The sequence below is a fragment of the Myiozetetes cayanensis genome, unplaced genomic scaffold (genome assembly GCF_022539395.1).
Source record: "Myiozetetes cayanensis isolate MyiCay16 unplaced genomic scaffold, myiCay2020 scf10, whole genome shotgun sequence".
NCBI lineage: Eukaryota > Metazoa > Chordata > Aves > Passeriformes > Tyrannidae > Myiozetetes > Myiozetetes cayanensis.
The window spans coordinates 34,393-58,366 of record NW_026086605.1 but is presented as its reverse complement, the minus strand read 5'-3'; the positions used below and the strand labels follow the sequence as shown (position 1 = coordinate 58,366).

At 39.3% G+C, this 23,974-nt stretch overlaps 1 protein-coding gene across 1 annotated transcript; it reads right to left on the bottom strand.

Annotated features, from left to right (window-relative positions):
* Positions 1 to 3,248: 3,248 nt before the first annotated feature.
* On the bottom strand, positions 3,249 to 14,957 carry LOC126653258 (pancreatic lipase-related protein 2-like). The gene is made up of 13 exons (XM_050340807.1): positions 14,913 to 14,957; positions 14,211 to 14,259; positions 13,239 to 13,393; positions 11,662 to 11,787; positions 10,032 to 10,166; positions 8,176 to 8,284; positions 7,464 to 7,580; positions 7,261 to 7,383; positions 6,284 to 6,402; positions 5,428 to 5,557; positions 5,042 to 5,153; positions 4,340 to 4,507; positions 3,249 to 3,312 (listed from the first exon to the last, which is right to left on the bottom strand). Exons 1-13 carry the CDS (start codon positions 14,955 to 14,957, stop codon positions 3,249 to 3,251), a joined length of 1,452 nt encoding a protein of 483 aa, XP_050196764.1.
* Positions 14,958 to 23,974: the final 9,017 nt, after the last annotated feature.

Genomic DNA, 23,974 nt, shown 5'->3' with positions numbered 1-23,974 from the left:
AAGAAGCAGGTAGGATTTGCTAACCCACTTGATTAGCAATCGCACATAGCTTTCTGATGCTGAATTTTCTCAAGGTGAACAGGGTGCTGTGTCTGTCTTCTCTGCAGTATCTATGACTGCTGTGTATGCAAGACAAGCATGAGTCAGCTTTGTGTTTGCTTGCTTCACTAGAGATTGGGGGATCATAAATATACTAAAGCATAGCTTAAATCCAGAGGGGTTTTTGTCCTGTTGAGGCTGCATTTTGTTTTTTTCTAATTAGACGTAGAGGAGCTACTTTAGAATTATCGTGAGGAGTAGCATAATGCGGGCTGCAATTCCCCTTTATACTGTGGTGTCGTGAGAAGTCAAAAACCTGCCAAAGTAAAAGAAAAAAACCCAAATCTGAACTACTTACCATGCAGCCTCAAAGGTCCATGTAGTAATGTGCAAACTTTGCAAGTACTTTTTATACTCTGCTTTATCCTTGGAAATGTTCCTAGAAAGATAGGGATATTTATTTCAGATTACAACTCAGCTGAAAAGCAACTTTAATGATTGGTTTCTCTGAAAACTCCAAAACCTGCGGATATAGATTTCTTGAATTAGTGTGCTGGAGCCCAGAATAGGATTGAAGCTCCAGAGGTAGGATAATTCCTAGGCAGCAACGCATCAGGAGCGGGACATCAAAGAGAATTATATGTATCTGTTTGTCTTGTCTTGGCTGGGAAGGCCTTTATTTTTAGTGTTGTGTAGTTGGGACTACTGGGGAGCTACTGGGAGAGTTAATAGGGAGCCATACTGGTTTTTTGTCTCCTTCCTTGCCCTGCGTCAAGTGACTTCAGACGGGGAATGCTCCTGTGTTTCTGGGTCTTTTATGCTCCATTCCTGACATATCAGCTCGATTTGTCAAACTCAATTTGCAAAACTTGTTAATGTTTGGTTGGTATATTCTTTTCATAGTGAAAGAGCCTGATCTTCTCCTAGTATCCCTTTAATTTCTTTGTTGAAATGAGTAAGTGTAGAAGGACAGTTATCCGATCTTTGGATCCGTTCTATACTACCTGTGTAACCCAAGTTTTGAGAAAGCCCTTCTCTGAGGGATGAACTGAGAGCAAACACAGTGGAAAACTGTACAAATAACACAAAATTCCCACACACACTGGGACATGGCTGGTTTATATAGGAATGCTACAGAGCTCAGTAGGTTGTTCTATTAGATACATCAACTAAAAGGTGATATATAGCCTGTAGAAATGAACAGGACTAGGTCTGGGAACCCCCTGGACCTGTTTATTTTTAGGAGAAGGCTGTAAGTGAACTCAGGAAGAAATGAGATCTAAGCTAACTCCACTTAGAAAGCTTTGTCAGCTTGGCTATGCTTTGTGGCTTTATGACCATATATGTTTGCAGAGCTGATGTTCCCTAATCTCCACCCCTGGGAATGACCAAATGGATACCAGCTGTGTGTATAGGTGTTACACTGCTATCACCTGTGCTAGTGGAATTAAGTTTTTTAAACAGTAGTGAAATTTTATTTTTTACTAAAATATCACCTTTGCTACTGATTTAGAGCTTAGTGCTCCCATCTTTAATTGGAGTAGCATTTTAGTTTGTAAATATGTTCATATCAGTGATACAGGAGAATCAGTACATGACTTAGTGCACTGACAAGTTTTAACACTTGTTCAAAATGAGAGGGGAACAGTCTTTCCCATTTAATTTAAGAGCTGGTGGAAAAGATTTGAGTTGGGATTTCATCAGAGCTAGTCTGCTGCTCTTATTCAACATTGTAATAATACACGTCAAACAGCATAAATAGGATTTCAGCTCCTTCTGGAAGAATGGGCAGGACTGGGATGCATGTCCCTCTGTCTGATGCAGGCTGCTCTTTGCCTGGAGGAGCTCTTCGGGTCCTTGGGGCCTCACAGTCAGAAGCTTTGGAAGAAGGATGGCGTTTGAAAAAGAAAGCAATAAATTAAGGCATAGCTATGTTTATGCAATCCTGAAGAAGCTGTGGTCTGGAATAGGAAGTATACAGAGGAAAGGACTGGATTTGTGGAGTTGCAGGCTGCTCTGGCTCTCTCCTGGGACACAGCATGGTGCTTCCCAGCATTGTGCACGTTTTCCTCGCCATGTGTCAAGTCTCCAGGAGACTTGCAGTACTTGGGGCTGCAGGTTTGTCTGACTGAACCTCAGACTTGAGGCTTTAGTCAGGGATATAATATAGGTTTTTTAGGGGGTTTTGTTTGTTTGTTTGGGATTTTGTTTATTTTTAATATTTCATTCATATGTTTATACTCAGAAATATCTTATTATGGTATTTCTATCCCTATTTCTAAGAAGTTTATATGCCTAAGTACTTGTACATCATTTGTCAAACATGGGGAAATGAGAGTGAATAAATTATTAACTCTTTCTTCCTGTTCATTAACTTGGAATTTGGGTTTTATACTTTGAAAAATATCCACTGCCTCGGTTTCTTAAAGCTCCAGGAGCTTTGTTTTCAGAGCAGTAATGTTCATTTAAATGGGAACAGTCAATGCGAGGTTTTGCAAAGCCCTGGAGTTACTCAGTGTTTCTCTGTGGGACTGTCAGCGGGCACAGCAAAGGCTCGTGTCCAAAACTGCACAGCAGCCGGGAGCTGGGCGTCAGTGGTTACCTTCTGCCCTGGTGGGGAGCGCTTCGCTTTTACTATCTGTTGCTTCCATGCATGTGCTGGGTACAAAGGACTGTGCTGACCTGCTGCAGGAACGTCCTGGTCTTGTTCTGCTCCTGCCTCATCCCAGAGTGTCTTCTGAGGACAGTGTTCTTGTGTGGGGCTGGAAACCTTTGAGCAGCAGCAGAGGCTGCAGAGAGGGGGTGTTTAGGACCATTCTCAGCCTCAGGGGTATTCTGAGGACACGTGCTACCTTGAGAGTGTTTAATGATTTGCCAGGTTTTCTATCTATCAGTGTGGTGGGACTCAGGTCTTTTCTTGGGGCACTGGCAGAGCAAGACTGTGCAGTGTCATAAGTGGATTTTAGCATGTGTGATTTCTAGTTTCTCCCATAGTTACAAGCACAATGAACTTGTTTCAAACATGAAAAACATTGGCAAGTGTGTTTGCAAAGAACTGGGAAAAAAAAAAAAAAACCAACAAAGGAAGCAACGGACTATTTTTTTTCATTTATTTTTTTTAAACTTTGCTTTAGTTGCCTTATGTACTAACATTTCCATGCACAGGGCTGAGGGTTTGCTCAGCTGCTGTATACAGAACTTGGTGACCTCTAGCAAGGTGTAAGTAACTGGGGAACTCCGTATGCCACAGTTCCATGGCCACAATAAGTTGACCTGAGAAGAAAAAATATCTTGAATCAAGATTTATTTATCTATTTTCACCCAATGAAAAATGAAAGGGCGTCAGCTGTCACCTTGAGGGTTATTAGTTAACTCATAATCCCACTTAAGCCTTCCTAAATGCCTGTTGTACAGAGTATTAGCATCTGCATATTAACAGTACCAAGGTGAATGTCCTTCTTTCAGGGACCAGCTGTAAAATTTAAGTTTTAATATATTAATAAAATTAATCTCTAGATTCACAAATATAGAACTCTAGATAAAAGTCAGAAAGGTGGGTTGTTAAGCTCCCTTTATTTAGGCTTTGTGTTAACTAGATTGCCTCAAAGTTCTGCAGCTTTTTGGGTTTTAGGAGCTCATACTCAAAGGGATTTCATCAGCCTCTCACAATAATCCATGACAATGCCAAACTATAGTTTTTCTCCTAATATCTAACCAATATTTCTTCTCTTGTGAAATACATTAATTAAATCTTGACCTAAACTCAGTGGATATTTGGAATAGTTGATGGTGACCCTTTACAGATGGCTTAGGCCTATGTTTCTGTCCTCCTCTAGAGGTTTTTCTTTATTGAGGAACACACTTCCTTCAGCTGCTCTAAAGTTTTCTAAATCTTTTGCTGTTTTTCCAAACTGCATCTATGTGCATTTTTTCCTGAAGTATACTCTCCAAACGTGAAAATGACCCCACTTCTGGTTACAGTCTTACCCCAGTTATTCCCAATAGAATAAATACTTCTTGGATCTTCTATATAATAATTCTGATAATGCACTTGGGAATGAGGTTTGCTTTATCTTGGTTTGTAATTGTAAATTATTGTACATTATTCACTGCTGTATTCTATTCCAAACAATTATTCCCTGGTGCCTACTCAAACATTTGATTTTCTGTCCAAAGTGTAACAACTTGTCCTTGTAATTACTGAAGTTCACATTGTTGAATGCAAACCACGTGTCCAATTCAAGACCATTTTTCAATCTTGCATCCCATCCCTTCTGACATGTAAAAAGGATATACTTACCTCTGTCCATCCTTTCCGTGCACTATATTGACTGTTTCTGCTCCTAGTCTTGTCCAGAGCAGAGAAAATATGGCTTTATTCCAGAGAAACTCAATTTTTGTAGTATTTTTGGGGTTAATTTCAACATCAAGATATTTTGTGTAGACTTCATCTTGAGTGAGGTCTCCACTAGAAACAGAATGAAGACAGCAACGTTAAGTTTGACAGTTCAGAGATTACTGAATCAAATTACATTCTTCACAAATTTTCAGGTTTTCCCTTTGTTAGAACAGAAATTTGCATTTTTATTGTTCTTTAACTGGACACAGGACCAGGGCTCTGGGGTGTTATGCTCCTGAACAAGGAGAGGATGAAAACTAGTACTGAACACTTGAACAGGGGCCTGTGGCAGGAGACCACAGGGAGATGACAAGAGTGAAACTAGAGCTGTCGCCCATGCCTGTGTGTGTCAGGTTTGCAGGTATCACTGCAGAGAGAGCTGCAGGTGAGCTGGAGCTCAGAAATACAGAGCTGATGGAAATAGAAGTGCCTTCGATTTCCTTTTCACAACCATCCATCTGCCCTCATGGTTCTTACTTCTGATGTTAAGGAGAATGTTTGCAATGCAGGATAAATGTTCACACTGCTTAAATATGTGGAAAATATGTATACCAATTAGGTTAGGAGCATTAAATGCTATAGAGAAATATTAATTTAACTTACTTGGCAATTTCATATTCTTTCGTGTGCCCCTCTGTGTCATGGAAAACTAGGTTTATGTCTCCCCTTGTTTTCTTTACACCGGACAGTTTTATAAATATTTTTTGTCTCCAAGCTGCGTAAATAAAAGCAAAAATAAATCTAGATTCTTATTGCTATGAGCGATTTAAAAATGCTAGTATACCAGGAAGTTATTTTTTTCCTAACTAACTGGAATTCATTCCTCTTAAGAAATGGAAGACTTCTGAGCTTGAATTTTGATAACTAATGTAGCATTTTTTGTCAGAGGTATTAGCAGTTGTTCATAGAAGCAACACAGGTGCATGGCTGTAAGTCACATTAATGCTTTTCAAACAGCTGGACAACTGTAACAAACCTTCTCCACTCACCAGCAAAAGGTTCATCTGCTGCTGTATTTAAAAAATACTTTTGGTTTTCCCTCTTCAATTTCTCAGGGAATCTGTCAGCGTAGTGCCCCATCATTGGACATCCCTCGGGCGGACATGGGAAACAGTCTCCCTAGGGAAAAGAAGAGCATCAGTTAATGAGTCTTTTTTCATCCTAGCTCTGATGAAATTAAGGCTCAAGATGCTGTTCTGATCTTGCAAAGCTGTGGCAGTGCTGTATATTGTCCCAATTTATCACCAAAACCTGATAAACTTGTTTTAGATAATGGCTCCTGCACCCAGGAGGGTGTAGAATGACCAGATTTGATATCTGTGTATGATAATGGTCTGAAATTCATTAGTTCAAATATTTTTCAGTTGGGTTCTAGTTCAAAATATAAGCTAATTTTACCCTCCTAGTGGAAGAGAACTTGCCCACATTCACATTGCAATATCATATGGGAGAAAATAAATAGAGCATCATTCATAAGTGCACTAATTTAGGTGCTCTAATCTGTGTCCAATTAGAGGACAATCAAGGATTCTGGAGGCTCCAAATGTCTCTTCTTCCAGACAGGAATTAGTAGGATAGATATATTTAACCTATGTACCCTTTGCATAAAGGTTTGGGGTGATAATTCCATGGGGTTTAATCTTTTTCCCACATTTTTGTTGACATCATCTATGCTTCAGGATTCATTTTCAAGAGTGGAATAGCTTATGGGAACTACTGTGTGCTGTGCTTCCTCCTACCCAACCACACCATGGGACAGCAGCCACCAGCATCGAAGTGGTGCCTGGCCCAGAGTCCTGGGTTATTTTCTTTACCCCTCACACAGTCCTGAGCTGATATACTTACTTCCTCAAAGGATTTGTACGTTTCACAGGGATATGCAAGGTATCCGGTGGGATAGAGGATACTTTCAAAATAATACTCGTGGCTGCGTGAGTGATGGCACCCCCCAAAGATTGTAGCATCTGTTGGAAAAAAGCTTATGATCATGAGTGAAACAGCCTCCTGTTATCTTGTATAGGAGTTGCACTTGTCTCACCATGGAAACAGCTGACACATAGAATGGAACAGCAGCGTAGTCTTGTATTCTTTTGTCTGAATTTGCACATTTCTGTGTTTTATCTGGAGAATTGTGTGCCATTACCTCAAGATTTCAAGAGAGATGGGTTGGTCTGCCATGATGTAACAGTCCCCTCTAAGAATACACTCACACACACACACACATATATATATATATTTGAGATGTCACAGCAAGATGATGACATTTTTAAAGGCTTAATAGAACATGGAAAATCCAGCATTCTTCTGCCAACCTGTCCAAAGCTTCTGAAATCAGAGAAGTTTCAGGGAGAGAGTTGAGGCATATACAGTCCCTGCAAAGGCTGAGTACTCTTGCCTAATTCATGCCTTGTAAGTGCTGGATGCTCTTTATAGCACCTGGAAGATGCGGCAAGAAACCAGAGGTGGTGGTGTCAGGCTGATGATTTGGTCACAACACTGGCCTAACCCAACCTGGAAAACCTCCTACTGGGGTTGTTGGACCTACCCACTCCCTGTTTCCTGCTTTTTTGGGATCTACATCTAATTTCAAATTACAGAAACAAAGCTCAGGCATGAATGATACCTCCTTTCCCTGCAGCGTTCTCTGTGGAGCACTGTTCCGTTCCAGCCTTTATTTCTTATTTCCTTTTTAAATTAGAAGTAAATAGGCAAAAAGAAAGTTTGTTTTGCTGTTTTCTCTCAAAGAGGCAATTATTTTCACAGTTCATGTTTCAGAATTGAGCAAAAATAAAGTACTATGTATGTTGGAAATGTATGTTTACCTGCAATGATAGCTTCAAAATCGCTTTGCTTCATCTCTGGAATTAAATCAGTGCATCCAGGCATCACAGTTCCTCCATTTGGGTAGAAGTCCAGGTGCCCAGTGGTGTTATACATTCCAAGCCCTAAGATGTGCATGTGATGGTGTCAGTGTCTCACTTAGATGCTGCTTTCTGCAAGTACTTACTTACACATGAACACTTACCTGCAGCAGGAAAGTGAGCAGCATTACTGTGAATAACATCAACAAAGTTTGCGTCTGAAGGATCCAGTCTCACCTCAGGAGGAGTACCTTCAAAATAGGGCCCAGCTGGGTCTAAACCTAAAAACCCACAACATTTATTAGTTGAGGGAGGGAGAGAAGTGTTGCACATGTTAATATTTCTTTTGCTCACTTATGGCATGAGGTGTTCAGTTATTGTACAAGGCATGTTCAGTAATGATGTGAATTATAAGCTAAACTGTAAAAAATATGCAGTAGTATGCTTTTGTGAGCCTTTTTGAAAACCTATTCCAACAGGAGTAAAATATTTTTTTCAATAGATTATATAATGGCATATTATCAGTATGAAGGAGGCATTTCATTACCTGTGAGCTTATTACTGTCCTGTAAAGCTTTACAAACAAGTATAACTAAGGATTCTTGCTGCTTTGTCTTTGGGTGGGGCTTGATGTAACTCAGTGAATGATGGTAATGTTACAAACTTGTTAGCTATGTTTGTCCTTCTACTAAAGTCTTCCTCTAAAGAGTTCTTAACCTAAATAGAGAGAGAAGCTGTAATAATTTTCCTTGTTTCTGAGAGGCATAAAGTTTGAATACTGTTATGACACTTGATTCCAGTCTACAGACCAGTGTGTTGCAAGTTTCTTTCCTTTAGACATGTGCTGTTAGCTCTGCATCTCGGTGAACAGCCTACCTGTTATCCGTCCGATGCCTCGGATCCTTCTTCCCGCTTCTCCTGCAGTATGTGCTCCCAGACTGTGGCCAATTAAATGGATTTCGTAAGGGGAGTATCCGAACATTTTCTGATCATTAAAGTGGTGGTGGTGGGAGATAAGAACACAGGCTTTGAATAACAAGCAAAGAAGGTGTCTGGCATTATGGGCCTGTGGGAACATCTAGACTGACTTTCTGCATAGCAGACAGGGTGTGGGTCCCTTGAGTTAATTATCATTTAAATTACACTAAGAATTGATAGAAAAATGATCCAATCTGGAATTTTAAATGCATAGTGATTAAGGATTCACTGCTGTAGTGTTGGCATATGCTTCCCATATTCCACTACCCTTGCTGACAAAAATACAAACCTTATTTGGATCAGTGTCTCATGTCATCTTCCATAACAATGGTCTTGTTTTTTTTCTTTATGTACTCTATCATGAAGCTATTTTTTATCACATATCTATTCTCCACATGCCCACTTAGAATATGTGATCATATCACTGAATAATATTTTCATTGACAAGCTCAGTTGGGGTGATATTCTCCTCTTTACCAAGTGTCACCTGTACAAGACCTGCACTGCTGAGATACTGCAGGTGCTTTTGAAGGTTAAAAGGGAGATTAATCAGTCTGTAGGCTGTACAAAGGGGATAGATTTCATTCAGGGATTTGATGAGTTTTGTAACTATTGGAACCAATAAGTTTGCTAATTGCTTGAGGCTTTTAATTAAGTTTTGTTTCGCAATATATATACCAGAATAAAAGTAGATCAGCAGTATTGGCATGTCTGCCCTTACTGTTAGATGGCAGATTCCTCTGAATACATTTTACTGCAGTGCTTCTGTTTCCGATGCAGTTTAACCTCTCCTGTAGTCAAACTCTAAAAGTTTGTAAAGCAGGGAAAACAAAAGAAAGTCTAAGCACCACCTGTGCATTTTTATAAGGGAAGAAAGGGAGGCCTAGACTGCAAATGGTGCAGCAATAGAGATAGTAAATGAGAAACTGAATCCATCTTCAAATGACCTGGGATTTATGCATAAAGCTCCAGGAGCAAATGTGTGAGGCTAGATATGCGTTTCCTAAGTAGGAACAGTTGATTGTACCCCAGAAGAATCTATAAAAGTGTTCTTTGATTCTCAGGTGCTGCAATTTTGGCACTTCGCTTTGTGGGCTCTGAATTCTTTCTCACAGCACTTTAAAATGAGCACCTCCTGACCAGGATCAATCCATAGCCAGGCAGGTTTCTGATTTTTAGCTGCTCCAAGTACTCATGAGTCTTTCTGAAATCAGTGGAAAATGCTGATACACAAATTTTGTAAGTGAGCGGTTTTGTGCTCTGTTTATAAATGTGAACACCTGCCTTCAGGAACATGAAGTTCAAAACTAGAAGGCAACTCGACAGTTTATTGTGCTTGTAGACTGCAAATATGGCACTATCAAGTGATCCAGCTCCTGCTCATTTTGGTGGTGCTAAGCTGAGATCTTGATGTATTTCTAGCACACGTGTATAATGCTTGCAGAACTTACAAGCTTAACCTGCCTCCTTTCCGTGGAAAGCCTCCTTGTCCGTATCATCGTGTGGAAACGTCGCCACCTACTGGTCCCTAATTAGTTGGCACATCTTCTCGGCCACATTAGCTTAATTTGCGTCTTTTGTAACTGCGAGAAGTCCTGACAGGGCTGACAATTCGTGTAATTAGCTGGATCTCTGCTGCGTGCGCTGTACAGCTCTGCCTGACCGTACTAGACAAGGTTCACACCCAAAGCAGCAGTGTCATAACCCCCCTATAGCCACTGAGGAATTGCAAGAGGTGAAGAGGGTTCTTTTACCTGTAAAGTTGTTATGAAATAAGCAACCTCAGCCCCAATCACCCGGATGTTGTTCACTGCATTGACGTAGGTGCCTTTTGCACCTTCTTTCCAATCCACAGCAATGCAGTTGATGTTTGCCACTTCCAGCAACAGCTGATGTGGGAACACACAAAGTAATTTAAGGAAACAAGTAACAATGACAGATTAAACTTAAATCAGAAAAAGCATTAAAAGGTAACATAATAAAGAAATATCTCATTCTCTATGAAATGGGACTATCACTGTAGCCCATACTAAGCTCAAACACAAATCTTTTTACTAGACAGGATATATTATTCCAGAAAGTATCAATTATGAAAACTGTAATAAAAATATTTTACTTTATACACCATTTTTATGCATATTTGAAATAATTAGGAAAAGCCATACAACTGCACAGTTTTTTCTATGTGCAGTATGTGACTTTCTTTGAGGGAGCTTAACTGAATTGTATAGGAAGTAGACTTATTTATTAAATGCCTTTAAAACTGAGAAAGTCATGTCAGACTGAAAAGATGTGGACTAGAGCAGAAAGGTTCTATTTCAGCAAAGAAAGCTAATTCATTGATTACTTCAGTACTTGGCATGGCTTTACAGAGATCAGTGCTTTTTCCAGTGGAAAAATCATGTCTTAGTCTGCAGTTATAGTTTTCTGTAATTAAAGCTCACTTAAGGCTGAGATTGAATAAGAACTGGAAACAAAAATTATTTTATGTAAAACAGCTAAGGGTGAATGACAAGGAAAAACAGAAGCTTGAAATCATAGTACATCCTGGACTCTCTCCTTTCCTGTAGGGACCATAAGTTTGTAGCGTGGAAAGGCCGAAAGAAATGCTGTTTCTTTTAAACTGAGTAAAAATTGGAAATTTAGTATTCTAGATTAAAAGTTTTCGTAGATTTATGAACAAAAGTAATGCTGCAGATCTGTGACTTAATATTCGGTGGTGTCTTTTTCTAGCTTGTCCTTTTCCCTACCGGTATGAAGGAAGCAGCAACTAGAGTAGATCTTGCTTATCTACCAGAGCCAAGGTACACTCTGCTGGTTTTGTGAGAGCATCCGTATTTCATGTTTGAAATATTTTTTTTCACTGAACTCTGTAATTAAACAAAAAGCAAAAAGTTTGATGGTGGTGCTTTGGTTGTGCTTGGTTGGTTGGTTGGGTTTTTGTTTGTTTTAAAAACTGAATAGTGGTGAACCAGGATAGTATTTATAGACTGAAACTTGAGCTTTACAACTCATGAAGGCCTCTTGACTGAAGGATGGGTCAGTTGCTGTTAATGGGAGCAGCAGTGAATTGGAGGGTCTAAACCAATATTCTGACATGGGTGTAGAAGTTGGCGACACCTGTGTTCACCTTATTGCTTTTATCTGATCTGTAGGGTTTGGGAATGGAAACTCTCTAGAGAAACATCATCTCAGAGATGGCCAAGAAGCCTTGCCTTTGCTGCATCTTCCCAAGTGGGAACATTTTGGTTTTTGTGAAATTTAATTCTTGGTTCATATCTTCTACTACCTAATGAACTGCAAAATGGCAGGTGAATATTAGTGCCTGAAGGATAGTGACAAAGCTACTAGTGCTGATGGAAATCAGAGGATACTGTCTCATACCAAGCACATTTCTACCACCCAGCCTGTTTTTCCAGTGCTGCCAAATCCATGAATGATGAAGGAGGTTTTCCTATGTGAAGAAAAAGATGAGTTTTGGATAGTTGAGCAGTTTATCGCCGAGATCGCCTGTTTTTAAAAAAAAAAAAAAAAAAAATTATCTATTCATATTTTCAAACATTTAAAAAGTTAGGTCATCCCCTCTGCAGGACTGAATTAACTCCTTCGAATGGACAAATGTCTGTGATTTTTGGAACTCAGGGACCCTTGTTTCCAAGGAGTTGTTCCCACGTGGTTTTTGCTGCTTAATGCAGGAAGAACCCCCTTTAATGGAATATGAAGCAATCTAAAAGGGCCACAATGTCGCATGGTGTCTGTTGGCTTGACTTTGGCAAGTTTCTCCAGGGTGCAGCCACCAGCTCCACAATTCCTGCTTCAGCTTGTCCCTTTACTGGCCTGACCTCTGGCTTCAGTGTGCTGCTTTGCATCCAAGCAGCATCCTGTTTGGTCACTAGCTACTCCAGAAAGGCTGGAAGAACTTCATGCAAGAACTGCATGAAGTAGGGCTGAAACTGGTCTTCGCACATTGGTGCAAGATACTTAATTATATATTTTTCTTTGAGAATGATATCTGACTATATGTATTGTTTTCAAACAAATACAGGGGCTGTGATGTGAGCTCAAAGAGTTTGGGTGTGGATGGGCTGTGCCCTAGATCATAGATACACTTCAGTTTAATGTCTGGGAGGTAGTGCAAGAAGTATTTTGGTTTATGTTATCAGCAACAGAGCTACTGAGTAATTTGCTGCGCGTATCTCGTGTGCTCACACGTCCCTGCTCTGCAGATCGTAGAAGTTTGTTGTGTGTTCTCATCCTTACATCATTAGAGTCTCAGTGTGGCAACCAGGATTGCTGTAAGCAAGGATGTCTGCAAGGGCAGTGGTGGCATCATAGCTCTTGATGGAACGTAGTTCAGGGGAATGCCAAACGTCCCTGTACAGCTCAGGGAACACTAGGTTAGGGGGTCTGAAAGGAATTTAGCAGTTTCATAAGCATTTAATGAAGCCATGTGATCCCAGCTACTGATGTTCCAGGTTCCTCCATATTGCTCTGCTCAGTATTTCAGGGCATAAGCAACTTGAGTAATTCTGCTTTTAGAGTGCAGAGAGACAGGTGAGAATGTAAAATCACTCAAATTTCAAGGTGGACTGCAGGTTTAGAAATTGCATAAAATCAGTCACCTTCAGACTTTTATTTTTAAAAGTCACTGTAGCTTCTAGCTCAACTCCCCTTTGAGTCAGCAGTATTTGCTCTCCTATCTGATACTCAGAAGCCTATTTATTTTAATGAGGTTGCAATGTTCCTCAGGGACCTAAATACATGCAAAAGGGAGTCTGCCATAGCCTCTAACATTGTGCAGGAAAATACCAGGAAACTTTTTACACCAAAGTACATTCATTACTATACCTTCAAACTACCTTCTTATTTTGACTTGTTTGCCTACAGTGACTGGCATAGACTTTGTAACAAGCTAACATTTCTAGGTTTAGTCAGTTTTTTATGTTAAAAATAAATGTCACCTGTGAGTTATTTCCTGTATCTCTGGTGTAGAGAGTAAAGCTGATGTTCATATGTTCTGGAGAATCAGGCAAACCTGTCAGAAGTCTCCCTGGTACCCCAGACCAGGGTGGGTCATCTGTAAAACACCCAAGCCTGGGGTAGCAAACTTCTTTACCTAGAGAAAAAGAAATAACTTGTTTGTATGTCCGATTCCCTTATGCTTGGTGATGTATTTGGGACTACAGTCTGAAGAGCAGAAAACTAAGTATTTGATTTTAGGATTAATTTTGAAACTCATTTCCTGAAGTTTGTTCTTGTTTCCTTCATGCATTTTGTCCAAAATGGGTAACACAAGGGGAGCAAAATAATTTGAGGATAAAGCAAGTAAAGACCCAAACCCAATTTTGACACCATTTTCTAGGCTTGTAAAGTATTAGTTCAGTTTCTTTTTGAAAACAGACTTTTAAGAAATGCTTGTTTGAATTGCTTCTGCATGGTTTCTACTCCAAAGCATTGTGTGTCTGCTCACAGGAATGAAGCATATCTAGCCAGTAACCTTGTACTGTGAATGATATGAACATTTCCTTTAAAATAGCATTTTTTTTCTAGATCAAATGGGTCTCATGCTCACTTATCCTTAACTTTCATGTTTTAGTGCTGTTGTGCTAAGCACCCTGTTGCTGATCAGTTCTTTGTACACAACAGTAACATAAGGAGCTTGTGCATTGGCTTGACAGAAGTAGGACACGTGACACTGAATTTCTCTGTGGATTTTCAGCACAGTTATGTCTCTTGTGTTCTTAATAATAACTTGTAAACAAAGCAAAGCCTTTTAGCATTAGTTCTATGAACAGTAATGGATGTTGTCATACAATGACCCGCAAATCATACTACAATTGCAGTGTAAAGGAAAATAACAGTCATCATATCCTATATATCATTTCGTATTAATTCACTTTCTAGTGGTAGTTTTTAAAGATATAATATCTCACCTGCTACTGTGCCAAGGAGATAAAATGCAATAATCCACATTCCAACCACCTAAAGCAAATTGAATACACAGGTTAAGCGCTTTGCTTTGAGTGATTTGTCCTTTTAAAAGGAGTGTAATACAAATAGAAATGCAAAGCCCTGCACCTGAAGAGGAATAACCTCACACACTGGTCTCTACACAGTGGGAACCCATCAGCCAGAAAGAAGCTTTGCAGAAAGAGGCCTGAGGCTCCTGGTGGGCACCAACTGACCACAAGCCAACAACATGTCCAACAACACCCTTTACTGTCCTGGGCTGCTTTAGGAGCAGTGTTGCCAGCAGGATGTGGGAAGTGATCCTTCCTTACCACTCAGTTTTGCTGTTCACTGCATTTCTTGTACAGACAATACTACATGCAGATTGCTGAGGCAATTAACCAGAACTTAAGGTCCTGATTTCCATCCAACTGTGAAGAGAAAGGTCAGAGGTGTAGTACAACACAGGCAGGTAGACCTGTAACTTGTTAAAATCTGCACACTTGGCAGCTTAGTCTCCTCACTACATGAAAGACATTGAGGTGCTGGAGTGATTCCAGAGAAGAGAACGAAGCTGGTGAAGTGGCTGGAGCACGACTCCTATGAGGAGAGGCTAAGGGAGCTGGAGGTTGTTTAGCCTGGAGAAAAGGAGGCTCAGGGGGGACCTTATCACTCCATCCAACTACCTGAAAGGAGGTTGTAGCCAGCTGGGGGTCAGGCTCTTCTCCCATGCAACCAGAGACAGGACAGGGTGAAATGGACTCAAATTGTACGAGGGGAGGTTTAGATAGGATGTTGGGGAAAATTTCTTTACAGAAAGGGCTGTCAACAGGAACAGGATGCCCAGAGAATTGGTGGAGTCACCATCCCTGCAGGGATTTAAAAGATGTGTATATGTGGCACTTAGGGACATGATTTAGTGGTGGACTTGGCAGTGTTAGCTTAAGGATTGAAGATAATGATCTTAAAGGTTTTTTCCATCTGAAACAATTATATGATTCTGTCTTCAAGCTCTTTGGGCTACTTCCAGGGCTGTTTTTATTTATGCACTTTCATATGCCTGACTTTACATAGATTCTTTTCCTCTACACTCCTTTATTTGTCTTTTCAAGGGCAGGAGTTCCATTTATTTCACCTTTCTCCCCTCCCATTTGCCTCATTCATGGTTCTCAAATTCCTCTTCTTCTAGGTGTTTCCTATGGCGTCTTCCTCCTACTTTCAACATACCACTTTTATTTTAAACCAAAAATTTGAGCTGTCACTCTTGGCCACTGGGAAAGCTCATTAGAAATATTAAGAAAAAATGGTAAATGTAGTAGTTATAATCTTGCTGTGTGGGCAACATTCTCCAAGGGATATTTCTACAGATATGAGAAATCTAGAAAAACAGTGCCCCAAAGCTGCTTGACACTACAAAATACTCTCGGAAACAAAGAAGAAACAATTCAGAATTTTACAGAATTTGTCCTTGAAATTTCTGTGACAAATGGCAGACAAGAGGTATATCTGGTCCACCTATGTACTTGGTTTTGGTGGAAGTTGGATTACTTGGTTGTAAAACATGGTTTCCTAACAAAGACAAATGGGATAGGTCAGAGAGTGTGTATCAGCACTCTCTAAAAAACTCTGAAGTCTCTATTTGGAAATAGCTTGTTTATATATTAGGGCAGAGAAGTGAGGATAAATATCTAAGCAGTGAGCAGGAGGTGCAGAGTGCCAAGCTGAGAGGAATTATGAAATTTCCTTGGAAATACAGTTCTGATCCCAATTCTAATTTATCCATTGATATAGTAAACAGAGAAGAAAACAATCTGCTCAAGGAGAGTAGAAATCAGAGAGGAATTCTGACAGTAAGGAGAGAAAGGATCAGGAGTTATTCAAAGCTGCTGGTGAAGGACAAGAACAGAAAACTGTTCACCAAAAGGAGCAGCTCCCTTCAGCTGGAATATCTACCAAGCACTCCCCAGCACCATGATGAGAACCAGATGACAGTGTACCAAAATGACAGAGGATGCAGGACATCAACGGAATTGCAGAGCTCAGGAGAATATGTTTATATTTTATGGACAGCCTTCATACTCAGGAGATGTATAGTCCATGCTGGGAACTACTGCAGGAAGGATAATATAATTTAGTTTCAGACCTAAAATCTAAAATGCAAGTAATGATTTTAAAAAATGAGGGAGATTGTTGACAAATAAGGTGATCAGTAGTTTCTTTTGGAGGATCTTCTTTTGAAGGCAGAAAATTGAAATGGACACATAGCTAGGTTAGTAAAGGAATTAGCAGAAATGTTACTATTAATGTATATAATTTGGATAGAAGACAATTTTTTACTAGGAAGCCTTTTTATATTGATCTATGTTAATGACAAAAAGATTGTAAAGATGTCAAAAAATTATGTCTTTGTAAGAAGAGTTCAGGCAGCATGTAACCTGAAAATTCTTTCACTGGGCATTTAAGAGGCGTTGTGCTGAACAAGAGGAACTGGAATTACTTGTTTAGGAATGTGATCTCAGCCTAGGCAGTATTGCTGGCAAGAGGCTGCTGAACACTTCGCTCAGTTAATATATTCAATGGACAGAAGACATGCACTTCTGAAGCAAAACCAGCACTAAACATTTCTAAATTGCTTTTCAACTCAGGAAAAAAAAAAATTGTAAATATTGATAGACTGACATGCTATTGTATAAAAGTTACACTGGAGTGGTGGTTGTCCTTCACAGTAGGCCACCAAGTTACCTTCAGGACACTGTTGCTCAGTCTGTGATTCATGGGCCACTAGTGCATGGCTTGTGAGATGTGAGAAATTCTGTATAATGACTGTCAACAGTGTACTTTTAAGTCCCACACATGTACCCACACACCTTCCTTAGGACATGCACACAAGCAGACACACGGAGTCTATTAAAGAGAAACAAGCCCAAATCTCAGTTTTCATAATCAGTATTTTAACCTACTAATTTCACTACAATAAATAGGTTTTTAAAAAATTTTGAACAAAATTTATTATTTATCAAATTGCTAAGAATTTTACTCACCATTCTCTTATAACCCTTGTTATTTCCTTCTCTGGTGAGCAGTACCAGGATACAAAATGGCCACTATTTTCTTTAATGAAACTTGGTTAGCTTTATGCTGAAAAAAACTTATAGAAAAGAGATTAAAAACCTGTGGGTAACTTGGTAAAGTGGAAGAAAACAAGAGGACAAAAAAAGGGAAATATTGATAACTGAGAAATATTGGCTAGGAGTCACACAAATTTCGTAAGGAAGATATCAGTGCCAACATGTACACTCATTAGAATTAAGTTATGAATTAAGGATAAATATTTCATGCATGGAAGAATTAAAAAGATGCAATTTTTTTTTGTCTCTTCTTGCCAAAACCAGCTGATATTCACACCAGAAAAAAAACAAGTATTCATGGTGACACTCTGTCCAGACAATAATTCTAAATCTGCTGTAGAACAGCTGCTGAAACTAAATATTCTAAAATCATTGACTTCAGTAACTCATAGCTGAGATCCCTAAAAAAAAAAAAGGCTACCAAAAAAAAACTATTGACAATTTTTTTCTAAGATTTGTAAAAAAATTCCAGATACATGATTTGAAGAAAACTAATATAATAACAGGTTAAAAAAAAAAAAAAGTAGGATGAATGACCTGAGAAATATTAAACCTGAGGAGTTTCAGTCCAGTGTCAGCCTGAGGCAGAAAAATGAAACTCTCCACAGGATACTCAGTCATTAGAGAAAAACTGTAAAAAAGTGTTAAAAGATTAAGTTGTGTAATTGAATTGAGGTACATGACACGGTAAACTGACAGTCTTATAAGAACAACATTTCAAGTCTCATGATACTTGGATTTTGAAAAGGTCTCCTCTGCCACTTGATATTTTGATTAAGGAAGTAAAATTATATACATGCAGCACTACAACAGTTAAGCAGATTAAAATTAAATGCATGGATTAAGTAGATTAAAAATTGAGTAATTATTGCATTTAAGGCTACAGTTGAAAGAACTAGATAGCAGCTCCTGGATTTGCAAATACAGTTCTTTCTATTGTGTTCCATCATATCGTATCAAATCAATCATATCATATATCAATAGTATCTCATGATCAAGCTATGATCATGATTTTTAACTTTTTAACTTAATTTTTTTACCCTATATTTAGTCACTGCTCATGCTGGATCATCAGTGATCAAGGTTTTAGAAAAGGAATTAATTCCTTGCAGTGGCATTACACTGTATGTCAGCTTTCAGTACCTGGTATTGCTGGACATGAGCTCATACTGAAAAAATACTAACATCCTGATTAAGGGTTAGTAAAAAAAGGTACAGGTTATGAGTGTTGAATTAATTTTTGTTGGTGGTGAAAATAAATGCTGTCACACTGTATATCATACTTGGTTCACAGAGGTGAACATTTGAGAAAGCTACAACTGAAAAGGCCTTTGAAGTCTTGCTAACGTATTACTAGTGACTTTTGAAGCATTGTTTGAAGGGAATTTGTTAGTCTTTGTTTCCACACATACAGTTGGGAAAATACTGTTTTCAGTATACATATTGTATTCAATATATAGATGGAACTATTTTTTAAGGAGCACAGAGGTTTCATTGGTGCTGCATGCACATTTCAACAGGCATATTGAAAAAACAGAGAAGACTAAAACAAAGTCTTCTTGCATCATCATGAGAATAGCAAAGAAGTGGAAAGAGGACTTTTTAGTTTAGGGGTGCAAGGGCTCAGAGTGTAAATGTTTTTTCCCCAGCCATACAACCTGAGACCACAAGAGGAGCTGTGATAGTTAGCCAAGCAGCAGTGGTGGAACAAGTAGCCATGGAAAAATGAAATCCAATGTGTTTTCCTGAAATAGCCACAAAGGTGGACGCACTGGGCAAAACATAGCTGGTTTTAATATGGAGTTTTATCTAATTTCCTGTGACAGTGAGAAGTGGCATGGACGAGGGAGTGGACAGTGCCTTCCACTTCCTTGTCATGTGTTTCAAGGAGGCAAAATGGGAAGTTACTGTCTCACCTCAGCAGTCTATGCTGAGGTAGGAAACAGCCTTTGTTTATATCATACAGTGCAAAGCAAGCAGCGTTAGAGCAGAAACAGCCCCTTCAGTGCTGGCTCACTTTCATCTGTTACCAAGGCTAAGCATGGCACCTGCTGTCCCTTTCATCTTATGCTGTCTTCCCAATTTTCAGGTCTGGTTTTCCCCATTCAGTACTGAAATTTAAGTTCTTCACCTTCTGCCAGGTCTTTTTGATTTATTAATTTTTTTTCAATTTTTTCTTGCCTTACCACTCCAATAGTACTTCCTCTATTTCCTGCACCAGCACTGTCCTTAAACAAAGAACATTTTTGCAGTTCTGTCTTTCCACTCTTTTATTTTAGCCTTTTCAATTTTTCAGTAGTATGGCTCAGAGCTCAGTTAAAAGTGTAAAGGCAACACAAGGAAGAAGAACCCATCCAGAATGTAGCATATAAGCCTTGGGTATAGAAGTTGCAGGTTAAATTTCATATTCTCTCAGCAAATTCTTGTAAGGCTTCGACCCTGAGCATTTAGAGAATGCTTGCTAATTGCACACCCAAGTATTGAACGTCACTCAAAATGGTAAAAGAAACTAAGGGAAAAAAATCTACTATAGTACCTTTCGGCCTCATTAAGGAGATCATGTACGTATTTACCCATATGCAAATGCCCGAGAGTAAAATATGATTTTGGGGGTTGTTTTCTTGGAATGTAATTTTGTTGTTCATCTTGTTCTATAGATGTATACAAAGAACACTATCTTTCCTAGGCACAACCCCTGCTCAGGCACACTATTTGTCCAGACTATCAAATACAGAAAACTGGTGTGCACAGCACTGAGCAAAATGCTGGTGATATGGTGTACTAATTCAAGTAGCAGAGCAATTTGCATTGTTAAAAGACCTAATTTAACTTCCAGCTCCTCCCCATGAATAGACCAGAGTAAAGTCCTGATTCTGGATGAAGGCTCTTTGGCTCTGCTTCAATACAAATAAGGATAAATAAGTAAAAGAGCATCTTGGCATTAGCCAGTCTCCTTTCCTGCTTGCTCATCAGCTTGTAGGTACAATGAAGTTCTCCAGGAGGCAACTGGTCTTAACAAATTTAACTTTAGAGAAATCAATTTTGTAACAGATCAAAGATGTTCAGAACCTTTTGTAGATTTTCTTCCTTCAAACCACTCAATATGAGTGGCAAGGCAGGGCTCACACAGGTTGTCTGGTCTGGGTAGTAGAGTTTTCTGAGTGTCAACTGACCTCTTAAACTGAATCTAAAACTGTGGACTAGGGCATTGACCTGAATGACTCAGAATAGGGATGCAAATTATATTCTTGAGGCATTTAATGTGGGAAGTGCTCCAATAAAAGGTTAGTAAGTATTTTGGATGGTGCTGTAATGTTTATACTTTTCAGGTTTTTAGGTCAGTTTCTTAGAAATGGTGAACAATCTAAAGAAACTGTAGGGTAATAAAATAGTAAGTCCTTGTCTTCTTACTGTTCAGTATTTGCTTATATTTCCTAAATAATAGGGTTCTCACCTTGACCTTATACTGGTATTCATACATTCAAATTTACATAGAAAATTATGCTAATTAAATCCTAGTGCAAGCATCATAAAAAACCAAAACAAACCAACAAAAAACATGATTCAGTTTTGGAAAGTGGCAGTGCCAATTCTGAGTAACTATAGGGAGCTTTCAGCTGACTTGTAGGTACCACCTGGCCACTAGTCTGTCTTTCCAGGATGATCTCCACTGTTTGTCTTCATGATTAGGCTGCTTTTAAATTTAGTCAGTGCCAAGACCAGGCCTTTTGCCATTTCTGCAGTGCAGACTAACCCTTGCCAATGACTAGTTCAAGTCTCTGTGTACAGTAGTCTAACACAAAAAGGTCTCCTTTTCAATATCCTTCCACATAACAGCTCTATAATTCTTCCTCATTTCCATTCTCCCTTCAAATTTGCAGTGCTCCTAAGAATGTTTAAATATGTAGCCTATTTTATCCTCCTTTTTCATAACTGCTGTTATTTGTCTTCTCATGCATTTTACCTTAAAAATAAAAAAAAGTCCAGATACCATCTGGAAATACTGTCATTTTGTTCTTCCTTTAAAAACATAGGAATATATTCAGTCTTAAATTACCTTAGCCCCACTGAATCCACCCCATTTTCCTAGCTGCACTATGTTATCACAGCCCAGAAATTCTCATCCCCTACTGGGATTTCCTGGAATTGAAAAGTTTTAAGCCTTGCAGCTGCTGCCAAGGTCTCTGTCTTCTCAGGATCACTCTGAGTTCTGCTGTTTGCTTTTTGCATGTTGACTCAGACCAGACCATTCAGCCTGTCAGTTCTTACAGTCCTCCAGCCCCAAGCAGCAGTTAGTATAGACACTTGCCCCCAAACCCCACCAGTTTTTCAGCCACTTACCACTCTGAATGCAGAAAGGGTTGCTTCTTTGCAGGCTCCGTTCAGTCTGCTCCCTGTCCAATCCTGATTGTTACTGGCCCTTTTCAGTTGGAATCAGTCCCACAACAATAGGTGCAGACCTGCCCACACAGCCTCTGATTATAGGCTTGGTGTGGGTGAGTGAGAACCTTGCTGCTGGATTTAACAGATGTTACCATTTCTTGGCCTTGGTCATATCTAATTCATCAAAATTTTCAGCTCTTGAAGTTTTGTTAGTTTGAAGAAAAGCAAGACGAGTCCATTTGAGCCGTCAGAGGGGTTATTGTACATAATATTCGTAACAGTCATGAAATGCTTTCCTGAGTTACCTGGTTATTGTAAGCTCATGTTACAGGTAATGGACTGACCCACCTCTGCTGGGGAGTTCAGAACAGGAGCTTAATTTCCTTGCTCTGTGTCCCCCTCTAGAAGCCACCAGCTATCTGTTTGATCAATGTCTGATGTACATGCCTTGTTAAAATAAAGTCTTGTACATTTTCATATAATCAAACCTGCTTATTAATTTTTAAACTTTTTTTTATAATTTCTTTTAGAAAGATGGGAGTAAGGAAAAATAGTCTTACAACTTAATGGCAATATAGGTATATGAGCATTTAATAGCTTTTTCTAGTCTTTGGCTTCCCACTACCATTTTGACTAATGATAAGGCCATGTGGGATTCACAAATTATGTATCTCTGTACCAAGCTTTCTTATCACCTGGCATGCTCTGAATATAACTGACATATGGTTACAATATTGTGATCCACTTAGATGAGAGAAATCACAGCCACTTTTCTTCAGAATTGTTTCAGGAGAAGGATAGGATAATGATAATGACATCATTTATCTTTTCATGACTTGTCCATCATGTAAATCTCTGATTATCTTCTGTGCTCTGGAGGCTGTGAGTCACAGCTATGTCAGAACCCAGTTCTTTCAGCACCTGGGCAAGACCTCAAGTCCCTACACTGCTATCTACAGGATGGGTGCTGCCACAATCACCTGCTCAGGCAACTGTCCAGGAGTGACTGTCATCCTTATACAAGGAGTGATTCAAGTGCCTGAGGGTAGGAAGTAACTTGGGCTGAATCTGTGGTTCACACAGGGAGTCAATTTGTGGTCTTGAGATATGTGCATTGCCTGAAAGAAGATATAATTTCAGAAATAACACCTTGTTCTTGTTGGTAAAGTGGTGCAAGACAGTGCCATATACAAAGACAGTCATCAGAAAGAAGTTTCAGAGGAATGTGGAGGGAGCAGTGGCTGGTAAGGTACTGGATCTCTTGTTTAATTGCTGCCTACACTGAAGACATGTATGTAATTTCAGATAAGACAGAACTAAAAAAAAATTTATCAACACACTGGTCTGGGTTCACTGACTGGAAGATGGAAATTCAGCAGCAGTTGTGGCACACGTATCTCCTCAGAACACTGTAGCTCATTAGACAAGTCTGGGGAGAAATGAGTTTGGGGAGCCAGAGAAAAGAGATAAGGAATATAATGTGCCTACATGTGCCCCATTTGTCAGAATTCTGGCACGTGAGTTAAATGGAAAGCAGCCAGTGAAACTGGTGCCTCTATTTATTATGAAACATCTTCAGAAACTGATGGACATCTTTGTGTGGCAGTCAGATCCCTTTTAAATATTTTTAGGGGACCAGGATTGATGGATATGCTCAAATATTTTGCTGTTCTTTCCACAGAATTAGTCTTTGTGTGTCAGTGCTGAAACAGTGCCACTGAGTTTCAATGACAGTGTATTTCAGAGGGAATAACACAGTTGTGCAGATTAAATTAATGTAGGCCAGCATGACAAGCCAGAATTAACAATAAAAATAATCTCTAACCTGTGTTATAGGGTTTTGATGTCTAGCTCCTTTTAGGAATGGTCCATTTTTCTGGGCCCATTTTCATGTCTTAAGAGGAGCAATGGGTTTTTTTGAGCAGGAAGAAAAGTCTGGCAGTTTCCTCTGACAATATGCAAGTGAACCCATCCAGTGGTTGAGAATTATCAAAGACATAAATGCATTTTGGTAGTAGTGGCCTTCGCATAGGTGCGACAAAGAGAATCAAAACACTCACTGAGAATCATGTTCTCCAAAGAAATCTCAGAAACTGTGTTTCAAGTGCAGCAGTACATAAATTCCTGAGGCTTTCACAGAAAGACAAGTGTATAAAATTGTAAACCCAACATTTTTCTCTCTCATTTCAATTTTAGATTGAAGATGGTTAATGAATTTCTTACCTTGGGTGGAGGTC

What these genes read in the sequence shown, in the direction of transcription:
- LOC126653258 (XM_050340807.1), bottom strand. Translation starts at nt 14,957, where the DNA reads ATGGGAGAAGAGCCTGACCCCCAGCTGGCTACAACCTCCTTTCAG. An exon ending in ATTTCATAACAACTTTACAG is followed by an intron (nt 8,285 to 10,031) that starts GTAAAAGAACCC and finishes TTTAATGATCAG; the next exon opens with AAAATGTTCGGATACTCCCC. An exon ending in AAAGAATATGAAATTGCCAA is followed by an intron (nt 4,508 to 5,041) that starts GTAAGTTAAATT and finishes TTCTGTTTCTAG; the next exon opens with TGGAGACCTCACTCAAGATG.